At 65.4% G+C, this 15,152-nt stretch overlaps 2 protein-coding genes across 8 annotated transcripts in view; one reads left to right on the top strand and one right to left on the bottom strand.

Annotated features, from left to right (window-relative positions):
- EVI5L (ecotropic viral integration site 5 like) overlaps positions 1-7,211 on the top strand; it is a 29,820-nt gene extending 22,609 nt beyond the window's left edge. For 4 of the 7 annotated variants that reach the window (XM_060094259.1, XM_060094257.1, XM_060094254.1 and 1 more), the window contains 8 exons: positions 123-263; positions 3,094-3,222; positions 4,605-4,745; positions 4,827-4,982; positions 5,069-5,215; positions 5,297-5,392; positions 5,449-5,568; positions 5,725-7,211. In XM_060094259.1, coding sequence (XP_059950242.1) covers positions 123-263; positions 3,094-3,222; positions 4,605-4,745; positions 4,827-4,982; positions 5,069-5,215; positions 5,297-5,392; positions 5,449-5,568; positions 5,725-6,003 — 1,209 coding nt within the window. In that variant the 3' untranslated portion in view covers positions 6,004-7,211. Of the gene's footprint in view, positions 1-122; positions 264-2,976; positions 3,223-4,604; positions 4,746-4,826; positions 4,983-5,068; positions 5,216-5,296; positions 5,393-5,448; positions 5,569-5,724 lie in introns of all 7 variants that reach the window. The other 3 variants (XM_060094255.1, XM_060094258.1, XM_060094253.1) reach the window with 2 other exon arrangements.
- Positions 7,212-10,217: 3,006 nt separating this feature from the next.
- On the bottom strand, positions 10,218-14,082 carry PRR36 (proline rich 36). Its single transcript, XM_060094482.1, has 5 exons — positions 13,815-14,082; positions 13,599-13,698; positions 13,258-13,370; positions 11,248-13,164; positions 10,218-11,047 (listed from the first exon to the last, which is right to left on the bottom strand). Exons 1-5 carry the CDS (start codon positions 14,080-14,082, stop codon positions 10,530-10,532), a joined length of 2,916 nt encoding a protein of 971 aa, XP_059950465.1. The 3' UTR covers positions 10,218-10,529.
- Between the last annotated feature and the right edge of the window lie 1,070 nt (positions 14,083-15,152).

The following is a 15,152-nucleotide window of genomic DNA, read 5'->3' as shown; positions in this document are numbered from 1 at the left end:
CCATCCCAGGCTCTGAGTGTGGGAGGCCTCACCCCTCTTCCTTCCGCCCCACCTCCACCCTCTCTGGGCCTCGCCTGGGGTGTGAGCAGAGGGTCACGGCCCCCTCTCCTCGCTGTGCTCAGGGGCAGGTGACACGAGCGCAGGAGGCTGAGGAGAATTACGTCATCAAGCGGGAGCTGGCAGTGGTGCGGCAGCAGTGCAGCTCAGCGGCCGAGGACCTGCAGAAGGCACAGAGCACCATCCGGCAATTGCAGGAGCAGCAGGTAGCAGGCTGGGTGGGCGGGGCCCCCAGGGCCAGGCCACGCCCCGTGCCCAGATGCCTGCAGGGCTCTGGAGCACATGGCTCCAAATCAGCCCTGCCTCAGCCCCTGGCCCACCTGTTCCTTGCTGGGGGGCAGGGGACCCAGAGCAGAGTGCAGATTCTCCCCCATCCTCAGCAGCGAACAGCCCCACACCCAGGGGGGATCCCGTGTTTTCCGTTTCCCACCCCCCAATAGGGTGTCTGGCCTACCACACTGAGAGCAAGGCAGTCACCCTCCCCGGCCCCCAGCCTCAGCACAAGAGCCCCTGGGGACCAGCTGTCCCTGCCGGGACCCCTCCTTCCACCGATGGGGCTGTGATTCCTTGGAGGAGCCCTGGTGTCTCCCCAGGGTCTGAAGGGCTGTTGGGCTGTTATCGAACTAAACCCGGGTCCTCTCACCTGACATGCAGCAAAGCCAATCCATCAACACTGGGTTGTGGCGAGGGAAAGTAAAGCATCTATTTCAAACAAGGAGAACAGGCAGCTCATGCTCAAAAGAACCCATAAAGTCCCCAATGGCTTTTAGGCAGGGGTTTTTAAAGACGGTGTTAGGGGAGAGGGTCCTAGGATGCACGATCAGCTCATGGGACCTCCTTCTGATTGGTTGGTGGTGAGGTCACAGGATGATGTTTCGGGAATCTCTGTCATCAGCCTTCTGGTTCCAGCCAGTCTGGGGTGTGCGTGCTTGTGTTCAGCATGTAGTCACTGTCCTCCACCTGGCTGGGGGTCTCAGTTTCTGCAGAACAGCTCAAAGATCCGTGTCACATGGTCATCTGTGTCCCTTCAGGAGGACCTAGGTGTCCTGTGACCTACCGTCCTCATCATTAACTGCTTGCTGCATTCTGGAACTCAGGGAAGGCCTAGGAGACTAAAGCCTTTTTCTACAAACAAGCAACGGGGACACCAAAGGGGTTTTGTACCCGGAAAGGCCCCACAGGGTCCTGCTCGGTTTCAATCCCCCCTTTTCTTTGAAGCTTGTCAGTCCCGATGGGGGGAGGGGTGGCACAGAAAGGCAGTAAAGTTTTGGATGGAGAGGTTAATCCTAAGCTTGGCAGGGGAACTCAGCTTTAGGGGGACTCAGTTTCAGGGCTTCCCGGGGTGGGGCCAGCCATGCAGGGCAGGAGCTGGGACAAGGGAGAGGGTAACCCCTTCCAGCGCCCAGCACTTTGCCCTTGGAAGAGGGTCTGGCTTGTGCCCACCAGTCTGAGCCGGTGGGATGGGGGTGAGGGGGCAGCCCAAGTCTGTTGTGGGGTCATGAACTTCAGACGGGTAGTGGGAGGACCCATGGGCTGGAGCACTGCAGAGAGTCCGCTTCTCCCAGAGAGGGCTTTCAGAATTTTCCTTCAGCCGTACCCAGCAGGCTGCCTGCCTTATGTGGCAACCCACCAGCAGCTGCAGCCTGCAAACTCAGCATGCGTGCCCCAGCGCAGGTCCCAGAGGGGCAGGGAAGGATGCTGTAGGCTCCCTGCAATCCAAGGCTGAACCCAGCAGGGCCTGGCAGTGAGCAGGGGCCGGGGGGGCGGGTCCCTGATTTGGAGAAACCACAGGTTGCTCAAGAAACAGTGGGTGGAGAGACGGAAGGGTCATTCACTGAGGAGGGCCCCCTCACCTAGGCCTGGAGACCTGGCCTGAGGGATGCACGCTGATTCTTCGCTCCCGGGTTCAGGGGGGTGGAACTTCACCGTTGCTCCCCTGCATCCACCTCCTGCCCCGCAACTTTTTGAGTGCTGTAGCCCCACCTGGCTCTGAAGCAGCCAGGCCAGTGGGGAAACTGAGGCTGGGCTAACCCCACCCATGGCATGATGCCCCCTGTCAGGCCAGTCAGAGAGACATTCACCTGCCACCTCTGAGCTCTGGCCTTTAGGGGTGAGGCAGGGAGGCCGCTGCAGGCAGAGGGAGGGAGTGCTGGAGGTGCCAGTGCAGCCCCTGAGCACCGTCTCCATAGGCTCCTGGAGGAGGTGCAGCCTGGCAAGAGGTTGGCATGGGGCCCGGAGCCCCTCTGAGCCAAGGGAGAGCCACTGGTATCCATGGGCCTCAGAGACCCCCAGTGGTCAAGGGCAGCGAGCAGACCTGGGCAGCTAGGCAGGTGGGGGAAGAGGGTGGCAGCTGCCCTGCCAGGCTCCCAGGGCAGCAAGATGCAGGCCCCGCTCTGACCCCAGGGGCTGCCCTCCCCCACTGGCCAGGTTTGTTTTGTTTTGGCTGTGCCACACGGCATGCAGGATCCTATTTCCCCCGACCAGGGATCGAACCTGTGCCCCCTGCAGTGGAAGTGCGGAGTCTTAACCACAGGACCGCCAGGGAAGTCCCACGGCCAGGTCTCCTTTATTGGGCACACCCATCACCCCTGGGACTCCTAGGGTACCTTTGAGAAGCCCCTGGGCACTGACCAAGAAAGGAATCTCAGCAAACTCTTTCCCCATCTGCCCCATGCCTCCCTCACCCTGTGGTTAGGCCACGGGCCACATAGCAGGGAGGGGTCCCCGGAGAACTCACCCTCCGTCCTCATCCCAGTGATCCTGGGAACCAGTCACTGGTGTCCCTTTCCATGGCATCCTGAGGCTATGGAAAGTCCCCTCTGTTCCCAGGACCCCTAGACACAGAGCATCAGGGCCCCCATGGCATCCGGCCCCTCCGGCAGATCTGGAGTTTCTCCTCACCCCCCTCTCCACCCACAGCCCGGCCCTGGAGGTGGACGGGGTGGGGCCAGGCATGGGCCCACAGCCGGCTGGCAGGAAGGCTACCCACCTCTGGCTGCAGCCTGGGGCCCAACGCAGCCCTCTACCCGCCCCCAGGATAACCCGCGCCTCACCGAGGACTTTGTGGCCCACCTGGAGACGGAGCTGGAGCAGTCACGGCTGCGGGAGACCGAGACCCTGGGGGCCCTGCGGGAGATGCAGGACAAGGTTCTAGACATGGAGAAGGTGCGACTGGGCAGGTGCTGGGGGAACCCTGGGGAAGGGGAGGTGACAAGAGGCCCTAGCCAAGGAGAAGGGGCGGCCAGGGGGACCAGTGGGACAGAGCCCCCTGCCCCAGCAGCCCCCAAGGAGCTCAGGGCACCTCCCTCGGCCCCTGCCTCCTTCTCCTTGGTCTCCACACCAGGTTCTGGGCAGATGGGAAGTTGGGCCCCTCACCCTCAGACCCTCTCAAGCCCTGGAGGTACACACGTGCGTGCACATACACACACACGAGCATACAAAAAGCAACACGACTCCACAAGGGGTGCGCCCGCCCTCATGTGCCAGGCACCAGGCCACCAGTGTGGTGGCCTTCATGGGCTCCCTGGGCTGTATGTGTCCCCCCTCAGGCCCTGGGTTCCAGGATGGAGAGGGGGAAGGGAAGGCCAAGGCCCAGGCCCATCAGGGCTGCTCCCCTCCATGGAGACACCACCCAGGGGGCCATCCTCTCCCACCTGCAGCCCTCAGGGGGCACCAGGTCTCTTGGTCCCTTCCCAGCTCCTTCCACACCGGTTATTGTCTCAATTCCCAAGGCGCTGACAGAAGGGAGGTGCCCCGGCCACCAGAGGGCAGCACTCACCCACTGGCAGGAGCCATGCCCCCCACCTCCAAGCTGTGTTATTTTGGGTGCCCTCCCAGGTGGGGTGTCTCTGCCACAGCCTTGCATGGGGCCATCGGCCTCTCGGTCCCCAACTGCCCGCCTGCCCAGAGCTGGGCTTCCCACCCCCCTCCCTCCACATCAGAGGGAAATGTGGGCCCAGTAGGTCTGTCACCACCCCCCCACCCCAACTACCAGACTCAAACGAGGGTCAGGGAGAACCTCATGCAGTGAGTTGGCTTTTGGTCCCAGAGGCTGGAGCACGAATCTCTCATCACTGAGCCCTTGGGAGGCCAGGATAGGGCCTAAGCCGGCCCTCAGTCCATCCCCAGGGAGACGGTGCTGAAATCCACGGTCTTCTCTGCTCCAGCTGGGCCAGGTCCCGGGTCTGGGCCCGGAGGGTGTGGATCTCAGATTCCCAGGCAGTAGCACCCGTCCTGTCCCAGCCCACCCAGTGTTACTAGCGGTCACGTGTTGTGAGGGGGTTGCCCTATGCCAGTCGTGCCAGAGAGCAGGTGCTGTTATTACACCAATTTTACAGACCAGGATGTCCAGCTGGGGCGGCAAGGGCAGGGTCTCCCGCCTCGGGCCTGGTCCTTGTTCCCCCAGCGCATACTGGGGTCCAGGGTGCGCCCTCTCCCAGCCGCCCAAGGCGGAGCGCAGAGGAGAGGAGAGCCGGGGCGCGGGGCCTGCGGGAAGGGCCGCGTGGCCGCGCAGCTCCCCTGGGCTCTGACCGCTCCTCTCCCCGCAGAGGAACAGCTCGCTGCCCGACGAGAACAACGTGGCGCAGCTGCAGGACGAGCTGAAGGCGCTCAAGGTGCGGGAGGGTGAGGCCCTGGCCTCGGCACGGGAACTGAAACTGCAGCTGCAGGAGCTCTCGGACACCTGGCAGGTGAGGGAGGGCCTCGCCCGACGCGCACGAAGCGGCCTCGGGGCTCCCAGGCGGAGGCCGACCGCCGACCTCTCCCCGCAGGCCCATCTGTCCCGCGGCGGCCGCTGGAAGGAGTCCCCGCGGAAGCTGGTCCTGGGCGAGCTGCAGGACGAGCTGATGAGCGTGCGGCTGCGCGAGGCCCAGGCTCTGGCCGAGGGCCGAGAACTGCGGCAGCGCGTGGTGGAGCTCGAGACGCAGGTGGGCCGCTGGCCGCCTGGGGAGGGGACTCGGAGCCCGGGGTCGGCCCCGCGGCGAGGCCGTGACCCCCGCCCGTCCGCCCCCAGGACCACATCCACCGCAACTTGCTGAACCGCGTGGAGGCGGAGCGAGCGGCGCTGCAGGAGAAGCTGCAGTACCTGGCGGCGCAGAACAAAGGGCTGCAGACGCAGCTCAGCGAGAGCCGCCGCAAGCAGGCGGAGGCCGAGTGCAAGGTGCCGCACCCCCACACACACCGCGCCCGCACCCCCGCCCGTCCCGCCGCGCCCCTTGACCGCTTGTCCCCCCGCCCCCAGAGCAAGGAGGAGGTGATGGCCGTGCGCCTGAGGGAGGCGGACAGCATGGCGGCGGTGGCCGAGATGCGGCAGCGCATCGCCGAGCTGGAAATCCAGGTAAGCGGCGGGGCCGGGGCTGGGGCCGGGCTGCGGGGCGGGACCCCGCGCTGAAGTCCGGCGACCTGGCCCGCCCGCAGAGGGAGGAGGGCCGCATCCAGGGCCAGCTGAACCACTCGGACTCGTCGCAGTACATCCGCGAGCTCAAGGACCAGATCGAGGAGCTGAAAGCCGAGGTGAGCGCGGGAGGGGCGTAAGAGCCCCGGTGTCCTCGGCCGGTGACGGGCCGGCAGTCGGCGCCTCGGGGAGCGGGAGAGGAGGGGGCCCGGCGGCCGGACTCCGTCCGTGGGTACGTCGGTCCACGCCTCCAGCGCGCGGGTCCCCCGCCCCAGGTGCGGCTTCTGAAGGGCCCGCCGCCCTTCGAGGACCCACTGGCCTTCGACGGGCTCGGCCTGGCGCGGCACCTGGATGAGGACTCGCTGCCGTCGTCGGACGAGGAGCTGCTCGGCGTGGGCGTGGGCGCGGCGCTGCAGGACGCGCTCTACCCTCTGTCCCCGCGTGACGCGCGCTTCTTCCGCCGTCTGGAGCGGCCGGCCAAGGACAGTGAGGGCAGCTCAGACAGCGATGCCGACGAGCTGGCCGCGCCCTACAGCCAGGGCCTGGACAACTGAGGCAGTGCCCCGCGTGCTCGGAGCCCGGGGCCGCCGCCTGCCCGCTCCTTGGACGCCGCCCGCACTTAACAAACTCCAGGCCCTTGATGGTCCCGCCCACCCTGAGGGCCAGGACCAGCGTGGCAGGGCGCAGAGGGTAGGACCGAACTCTGGGGATCCTGAGTCACCTGGCAGGCCCACTCTCCCCAGCAGTGTTTACCCATCTTGGTCTGTAGCCCTCTGGGCCCAGTTTCCTGGAGGGTCTGCCCCTCTTAACAGCCAGGGCAGGGGCGGACCCAGGAGTCCCAGGACTGGAGGAGCAGGAACCTCCCCCCTCCTAGCTGGCCTCCGTCTGGGACAAGGATGGCCCGGCTGGGAAGGACCCAGGAGCTAGAGGAGGCCTGAGGAAGAAGAGGCCGCTCTAGGCCCATCGTTACCACCCCGTACCACCCTCGGGACCCTTGGCCTCTGGGGACAGATGGCCAGGCTGGGTCTCCCTGCCTGGGGCAGGCATTGTGGCCCCTGCGACAGAAACCAAAGCCCCCCCTACTGTGTGCAGGGCCGCGCAGGGTGTGAGTGGCCAGCCGGAACCAGCCAGGGCCTGGGTAGTGTCTGTCCCTGCTTCCTGGGGGCCAGAGCAGCTGTAAGGAAGTGAAGAGAGCCCCCTCTCCCCAGCACACCACATCTTCCTCTGTGACAGTCCCATCGCCCCAGGCTGGCCAGTGATGAAGGGGCTCCCCGACCCAGGCTAGCCTCCTCTCCAGGGGGTCCCCGGCCTCCACTTCCGTTCCTTCTCAGTATCCCCGGCCCCACTCTCTGGCCAGAGCCAGGCCCCAGGGGAGGAGGCCTCCCAGTTGGGTTGCCTCCCCGCACCTGCTCGTGGTGGTCCCATGGTCTCTGCTGAGTTAGAACCAAGAACGGTGCCAAAATCCAACGATGCCCCCAGATCCCTACTCCCTGGGGCCTCACGACCCTCGGGCTGACCCTCTCGGTGCTCCTGGAGCCTAGAGCAGCATCACAAGCAGTCTCCCCGGCACTTCCTGGGGTGGGGATCCATGCTCAGTACCCCCTTCCCGGTCGCCCACTCCTCAGTGTTACAAAGCCTGGGGACCAGGGTGGGCATCTGAGGGGCTCTCCCATGTGCCCCCCACACTGCCCACCACCATTTTGCACACTGCCTGTTCACACTCCACATGTCGCCCAGGCGGGAAAGATGGAAAATAAAGTGTATTTACACAGTCACGGACAAGGGATGCTGAGCGGGGCAGGCCTTGGGGTAGGGGAATCACCAGCAGCCATGGGTCCCCGGCCCCCTGTCCAGTGAAGCAGCAGGGAAGGGAGCAGGCTGTCCTTGCCCTTGGGAGCCTCCCACCATCTAAGAGAACCAGAGGTGGAGGTCATAGCAGGCCAGTAGGGGGGCCGCCAAAGAGGCTGTCCAGGTCGGGTGCGGCATGGAAGAGGAAAGGACATTCACACGTACAGTGTGAGCATAAGTGTGGGCGTCAGAAGAGACGGTTAGTATTGTAGGAACGAGTCAGCAAGGACCTGGGACGTCAGGCGTACGGACAGACCCTTAGAGCAGGGCATTTTCAGGAGGGTGGCTCTGGAGATGGGGAGGGAGGATGGGCCATGATTTCCCACCTGGGTGACTCAGCTGGGGCCTCCCCTGAGAGACACAGAGGAATGAAGGGTCTTAGGGCCTCAGGAAGATTCAGTATCTGGTTTATTCGGCACCCACTTCCCAAGGCCTTCCAGGTGCTCCACTGTGCCTGGTTCTGAGGGGTCCCAAGTGTAGTGGAGCAGACAGACATTGGGGTCGGGGCGGGGACTTAGCCTGCACAGTAGTGTGGCAAGTGCCTAGATGAATGTGTAAGGAGATCAGGGAAGGCTTCCTGGAGGAGGTGAGGGGGGATCCACAAGGGCAGAAGCATAGCGGTGAGACGTGGCAGGGGCCAGCAGGAGCCACGTGAGATCTGTGAAGAAGGAACAGGAGAGAGTGGGCATGGCCAGAACAGGAAGGGGCTTTTCTAGTCAGGAGAAAGAGTTTGCACTGTGAACTAAGGGCGATGAGGAGCCATGGAGGGCTTAGGTGAGAGGGGCACCAGCAGGTAGACTACAGTGTTGGGGGGCAGTGCAGAGGCAAAACAGCCAGGCAGTGGGGGTTCCGCTGGGGGAAGAAGGCCCAGAGAGGCAGCATCCTTTGTGGGGTTGCCCATGCAGCTGAGGCGGAGTCCCAGCTAGCAGAGGGCTGACACAGCCAGGGATGGCAAAGGAAGGTTTCCTAGGAGGAGACATTTAATTGGGTCCAGCCAGGTGCCAGCCAGGCCCTACCCTCTACACCCAGTGTGGACGCACCAAGTGTCCCCCACTCTGCTGCCTGATACCTGCCAAGCGGCAGGGCAGGACACTGGTTATGCACCAGGACAGCCGAATCCCAGCTCTATTCCCTCCCACGACAGCTCCTGTGGGCCCATGCATCATTCCCGTCACACAGATTTAACACTGAGACCCTGACAGTTGCTGTCTGCCTCTCCTGCTGCCACCGGGTAGCTGGTGGCTCCAGCTGGCTGGCTCCCAGGAGGGGGCACGGCCTTGGGGGAAGTGTCTGAGGTTCTGCCCTGCTCCATCACAGGGGCTGGCCTTGGAGCCCTGGCTGCCCAGCATGTCAAGAGTCAGCCCCTACCCTTGGGCTTATCTCAGCATCTGGAAACAAGGACGCCTGGGTCCTCACCAGGACCCAGCTTAAAAAAGAGACCTCTGTGGACTTCCCTGGCAGTGCAGTGGTTAAGACTCTGCACTTCCAATGCAGGGTGCATGGGTTCGATCCCTGGTCAGGAGAACTAAGATCCCACATGCCACTAGGTGTGGCCAAAAAAAAAAGAACTTCTGTAGTTTGCCACCTAACTGATTGGCTCCCAGGGGTGGAGGTGGCAGTGTCCCACTGCGACAACGCCAATGTCTCTTCAGACCCCAGCTTGGGAGGCAGCCGCTTCTGGGGTGGGGGACAGGCAGGACTTGGTGATTCCTGTCTGACAGGAACCTGGCTTCGGGGACTGGGTCTAGGAGCAGAGATAGGGCTGAGGGCCCAACACAGGGTCCCACTCTGTCCTTCTACCTGCCCCGGGGATTGTGGTTCCCCTTGGGCCTCCATCATTCTTGGTATGAAGCAGGACACCCTCAGGGAGGGAAGGTGTAAGGGGTGCATTTCCGGCAGGGGCACTTGGAAAGGAGAGCCTGGGCTGGGGCTTAAAGGGTACAGGGTCAGGGTGACTGGACTGGGAGGGCAAGGAATTCTGACTGGGGGAGACAAGTGAAGACATTGGTTGGCTCTGGTGAGGACGCTTGACTCTGGGACACAGGCAAGAATGCCTGGCTGGAGGGGCTTGGGGAGGACACCTGAAGTTGGGATGAAAGGTGAGGCCCATGGTTGGGAGGCACAGAGGGGCATGATGAGGGCACCTGGAGAGGAATGGGCATTGTGAGGACTCCCTGATCTCCCACCCAGCCTTGGGAGAGGCTGCTCCTTCCCTGCAGGCCCTCCTACTGCGGGCCACCCAGGAGGCAGGGAATGCCCTTCATGAGCCCTGGACCCAGCTGCAGGCCCGCCTTTTGCACTGCAGCCTCCTCGGTGAGCAGAGGGCAGTGTGTGCGCTTGAGAGGCCCTGGAGGGACCCGAGATGGCCATGGGTCTCAGGCCACCCCTGTCTCCCTCCTACACCCCAGGGTGTGCGAAGTAGGGCGGTGCACACTGTGAGGAGGGACCACTCCCTCCTTGGATCCAAGCAAGCCTTCCCCCTCCCCGCAGGAGTGCGCGCTCCCCTGGCCGAGCGTGGGAAGAGCTTGGTCAACTGGCCACACGGCCCACGCCTTGCTCACTCGGTCGCGCGGCCCCACCTGGGCCCATCCTGCACCTAATTTTTCCATGAGAAATTGGGCATGAGAAAACCTACGTTCACGAACGCGGGTGGATGCGCGGCGCTGGACCACGGGGACTCGGCATCGCCTGGTCCCACCCCAGCCCCTCCTCGCGCGCCCGTATCCTCAGTGGAGAAGACGCAAGGCCGGGGAGTGTTCGGGAAGGCCTTCAACCAGAGCTACAACCTGTTGTGCACAGCTGCCAGTACAGCCCGGCCTGGCCCCTCTCGCCGCCCTGCGGTCAGCTGCGCCGCTGGAGGGCCCCAGCCCGCGACCGCGAAGGCGAAAGTGAACAGGCTTCAGTGTCCCGGCTTTATTGCAAACTCGGGCTGCGCGCGGTAGATGATACACTGGACTCTGGGCAGGGCCTAGGCCGAGGGAGGGACGAGGCTCGAGGGGAGCGGGAGCTTGTCCTAAGCCAAAGGGGTGGGGCTCAAGGGTGAGCCTTGGCCAAAGGTGTGGGTGGGTCGCAAGCCTGGGCCAAAATTCTAGGGGTCTAAGGGCTCTGAGACCAATCCACAGGGAGCCGGACTCCAGGAAGAGGGGAGAGGGAGATCTAAGACAAAGATGTACAACCTGAGGGACGGATCCTAAGGCAGGGGTGGGGCGGGTGGGCGGGGCTAGGGTCTCGCTCAGTGGAAGGTCTCCACCTCTACCACGGTCCAGTCACCCTGCGGGGAAGTCACGTCATCCGGGGAAAAGCTAGTGACTGAGGTGATGCTGGCGCGGGACTCGTCCAGGGGAGACAATAGTTCGGCCCAGCGGCCCAGTTCGGCGTCGCTGAGCGCAGTGCGGGGTCCCCCCGCGCTGCCGGCACCTTCCGCGTCCCCTGAGCCACCGGTGCCGCCCGCGGCACCCTCGGTCGCAGCTAGCAGCAGCGTCCGGCTCAGCAGGTGCTGCACGACGCTCGCCTGCAGCGCCCCCAGCGGCAGCTCGCCCAGACGCGCCGGTTTCGCTCCCCGCGAAGCCGCTCCAGCCCCAGCCCCAGCCCCAGCCGCCGCCTTCCCACCGCCCGCGCAAGGCCCGGGCCCCGGATCCAGCGCGCCTGTGGCGGGAGTCGCCGACGACTCGGGCCCTTCAGCCTCGTAGATGGTGCACAAGCCGTCAGCAGAGCCCGACCCGGCAGCAGGAGACCAAGGCAGGGGCGCTCCTGCGAGGAGAGGAGCCAGGCTGGGCATACGGAGCGGGAAGCCCCGCCCCCGACACAAGACCCCGCCCCTTCCTTCAACTCCGCTCTCAGACCCAACTGTCCTGCCCCCGAGTTGCAAAGCCTCGCCTCCGACCTCGCCCTCCTACCGTCCCCAGACCTCGCCCCTCCTACTGGTCCGCAGTGTCCAGAGGGCTGCTTACCTGAGGTGCCGCGGATGGCCAGCGGCGGAGTGGAACCTCGGCTCCAGGCGGCCGGGTGGCAGGCGGCGAGCTCCGCATCGGCGGGTGGGGAGGTTGTGGCGCCGCCCTCGGGCCCACTGTCGTAGCCGCGCAGCTCTTCGGGCGTGCTCGTGGCGCTGCTGCTGTGGCCCGCCAGGTCCGGGCCGCTCAGCGTACTGGACGGGCTGCGCGATGGTGGCGGCGGTGGGCCCGGGGCCAGCGCCAGGGTCAGCCGTGGGCCCGAGATTGGGGCATCGGGACCCGGGGTTGGGGGGCGGCGTGGGGCTTGCAGAGGGGGTGAGGCAGGGGGAGAGGGAGGGGTCTGCAAAGCGGTCAAGGCCAGGGAAGGTGGAGCCCGCGGAGGGGGTGTGGCCAGGGGAAGGGGAGGGTCTTGCAGAGGAGGTGAAGCAGGGGGAGAGGGAGGAACTTGCAGAGGGGGTGAAGCGGGGGGAGAGGGAGGGGCCTGCAGAGGAGGTGAGGCCAGAGAATGTGGAGCCCGCGGAGGGGGCGTGGCCAGGGGAGAGGGAAGGTCTTGCAGAGGGGGTGAAGCAGGGGGAGAGAGAGGGGCCTGCAGAGGGAGCGAGGACAGAGGAGGTGGAGCCTGCAGAGGAGGCAAGCTCTGAGGAGAGGGAGCGGCCTGAAAGGGAGGCGCGGCCAGAGAAGGTGGAGTGTGTGTGGGGGGCACGGCCAGTGGAAGAGGGGCCTGCAGAGGCAGTGAGGCCAGAGATGGTGTCTGTATAGGAGGGGTGGCCTGTAGAGGGGGAGCGGCCAGAGGCGTGGCCAGGGGAGAGGGTGAGCCTAGAGGAGGAGCACCTGGCAGAGAGAGTGTGGTCAGAAGAGAGGAAGGGGGAGAGGTCTGTGGAGGGGATGTGGCCAGAGAAGGGTCCTGTGTGGGAGGCGTGGCCAGTGTATAAGGCGTGGCCTGAAGAGGTGGAGACAGAGAAGGACCGGCCTGCGGAGGGGCCGTGGGCAGAGCAGGAGCCTGAAGAGGTGGTGTGGTTAGAGAAGAAGACGGGCTCCTCAGAGATGTTGCTTGAGATAGAGGGGCTTGTAGAGGGGCAGTGGCTGGTGGCAGAGGACCCGACAAAGGAGGTGTGGCCAAGGGAGAGGGGAGAGCTGGAAAAGGAGGTAAAGCCAAAGACGCTTCGGTGGTGGGCATACTCTGCAGAGCGGGTGAAACTGATGGAGGGACTGAAGTCAGAAAAGTGGCCGTGGCCAAGGGAGAGGCGGATACCTCCGGAAAAGATGTACCCAGATGTGCGGGGGGAGCTTGCAAAGGAGGTGTGGCCGGTGGAGAGGGGAGGGTCTGCAGAGAGGGTGGAGCAGAGGGAGGAGGGGCTAGTGGAGGGGGCGTGGCCAATGGGTGGATACGGGCCTGGGGAGGGGGCGTGGTCGGTGGAGATGGAGGGAGCGAGCCCCTCAAGGGAGTGGCTGTGATATGGGAAGGCGGTGCAATAGGACAGGGTAGGGAGGAGGTGGCCAAAGGAGGAGAAAAGCCCTGTGCGGGGACTGCGCCCTTCCTTGGGGGTGTGGCCTGCGGGGGGCGTAGAGCCTGCAGTCCTCTGGACTTGGGCTGCGAGGGATGCCCCAGAGCCCGGGGTGTTCCAGCCGGGGAAGCCCCGGAGCGGGCTGGGGAGGACAGAGGAGTGGCGCTGGAGCCCAGGGGGCGCAAGGTTGGCCTCTGGAGGCCCCCGCCGGCGCTGGGTCGCCTCCTGGTGGCAGGACTCGGCTCCGCGGCGCTGCGCTCTGGAGCACTGCTCACTGATTTCCTGGAAGCCTCGGTCGGGGGCCGGGGCCGGGCACTCGGAGCTGCCCGGGGGACACCCACCTCAGCGCCCGCAGCCCGGGATCGACGGGAGATGGCCGAGGAGGAGACGGCTGGAGTGGACCCAGAAGAGTCTGGGGACAAAGCAGAAGACCGAAGGGTCGCCGATACTTCTAGGCTGGTCCCCATCACATCCGAGGAACCCCCTTCCTCCCTAGATCACGTACCTCTCCGTGCCCCAGCGCTCAGGGCGCTCCTTCTGGGCCCTTCAGGGGCTTTTCCTCTGGCCACAGGTTCCTCAGCTGGGGGCCGGAGCCCCTTCTGCCCAAGAGGGCCTGGCCTGGGGACAAAAGGGTCTGCGCTCAGGACAGCGCTCCAGCTCCTTGTTTCGTCTCCCAAGTCTACATTTCCCCATGGGTGAGGGCATATGCCCTCTCTGCCAACCAATAATAGCTTTCACCAATTTGCGCCCAGTGATGAGAAAGTACTCCCACACACTTTAAATAAAAGCGTCCAGATGGAGACACTAACCCTTGCCCAAGGCAACAGGGGAGAGGGGGCTTGTTACCTGGTGGGCCCGCTGGCATGCCCCGAGCTAGAGATACAGCCTGGGCCTGGGGTCTTCGCAGGGGCCCGCTCCCCTCTCCCAGCTGCTGGGGGCCTGGAGGCTGTGGGGAGAAGGCCGAGTCAACGCAGGTGCCCGGGAAAGGAAGGGGAGGCTGGTGCCTCAGAGGAGAGGGAGGCAAGAAGATGGGGTCTGAATCAGGGAAAGAGGCTGGAGTACCTGGGCTCCGGGGGCCTGTCCCAGCACTCCGCGGTGGCCCCCCCCGGAGAGTAGCCTCCGGGAGAGCGGCTCCCCGGCTGCCCCCGGCTCGCTCTGCCAGAGGCCCTCGCCCTGAAGCTCCCGCTGCTCCCAGAACTCGAAGAGCCGCGCTGGTTACGGGGGGAGGGGGTCGTGGAGACCCTGGGGGCTTGGGGGTCGGAAGGTTGGGAGGGCGAGAAGAGGGCGTCCGACCGGCGGCCCCTGCTCTGTACTTGTCCCTCTTGTCCATCTCGCACCTGATGAGGAGACAGACCGATCAGCATCCCAGGTCCTGGACAGCTAAGCTGCCTGCAGGGATCTGGGTCCTGGCACCTCTCGGTTCTTTCCCCAGCGTCGCCACCCATGCGCGCCCAAACCTCTGCCTGGATCTACTTCCTTCCCACCCACCCACCACTCACCAGCGCAGCTCCTCACGGTTGTTCCCAAGTCCCACCCTCACCGCCTTCCTCCAGGCCATGCCAGCCTCAGCCAACCCCCCTGCTCCCTCTCAGGACCGGAGATCCACCCCCCTACCCCTCGCCCCCTCAGGGACCCTGACCACCAGCGTCGGGACAGGGGACTGCCACAGGTTCCAGATGAAGGGGACGGGAGCACACGCCCAGGTCCCCCTCGCCAGCCACCAGCGCCGTCCCGGAGGGATGTCGGCACCTGCCGGGAGGAGAAGCGGCCCTGGCTGCCCGCGCACGGGCTCGGGGAGACAAAGAGCCGGGTCCCGAGCCCTTCCCCTCCCCCAGCTGGGCCCTGGTCCGCGCCACCCTTCCACCTGCTCGAGCCGAGCTCACCTTGGGCTCCGGCCTCCCGCCGCTCCACGCTGGGTCGCCTGGGGTGGGGCAGGGTGGGAGCGCCGCGGCGGCCGCGAGCGGAGGGCAGGCGAGGGGAGGGGGCGGCGGGCGGCGGCGCGGGGAGGCCGGCCGGCCCCTCGGCGGCGGGCGGGGGAGCAGGGGCCGCGCGCGCTGGATGCAGACCCGGCAGGCAGAGGCGGGAGCGCGCCGAGTAGGGCGGGCGGGAGCGCGTAAGAGGGAGGGGCTGCTTCTCCGCGGCCGCGCCTGAGGACCCCAGACACCCAACCGGTCGGGCTTCGAGGGGAATCCCTTGGGGTCCCGGACTCAGCCTAACCTCCTCTCCCCACCCCCTGCCATACACACCTGCCCCGGCCCCCACCCCAACTACTTGGCGACCAAGGCCCGCCTGGACGCGGATAGGTTGGGCCCTGGCAACCAGGGGGCGGGACCATCGCGCCTCGTGCCCAATTGACCAATCCGGCCGCTCGGTGTCCCAGGCCCTGTTCTCGCTTTTGCG

Source organism: Mesoplodon densirostris, chromosome 3 (assembly GCF_025265405.1).
Source record: "Mesoplodon densirostris isolate mMesDen1 chromosome 3, mMesDen1 primary haplotype, whole genome shotgun sequence".
Taxonomy (NCBI): domain Eukaryota; kingdom Metazoa; phylum Chordata; class Mammalia; order Artiodactyla; family Ziphiidae; genus Mesoplodon; species Mesoplodon densirostris.
The sequence above is the reverse complement of the archived record's forward strand: the minus strand, read 5'-3'. Positions and strand labels throughout refer to the sequence as shown.

Coding starts and splice junctions, on each gene's coding strand:
- PRR36 (XM_060094482.1), bottom strand. CDS start 14,082: ATGGACAAGAGGGACAAGTACAGAGCAGGGGCCGCCGGTCGGACGCCC. Junction 13,371..13,598: donor CATGCCAGCGGGCCCACCAG/GTAACAAGCCCC, acceptor TTTTGTCCCCAG/GCCAGGCCCTCTTGGGCAGA. Junction 13,165..13,257: donor GAGCGCTGGGGCACGGAGAG/GTACGTGATCTA, acceptor CTTTGTCCCCAG/ACTCTTCTGGGTCCACTCCA.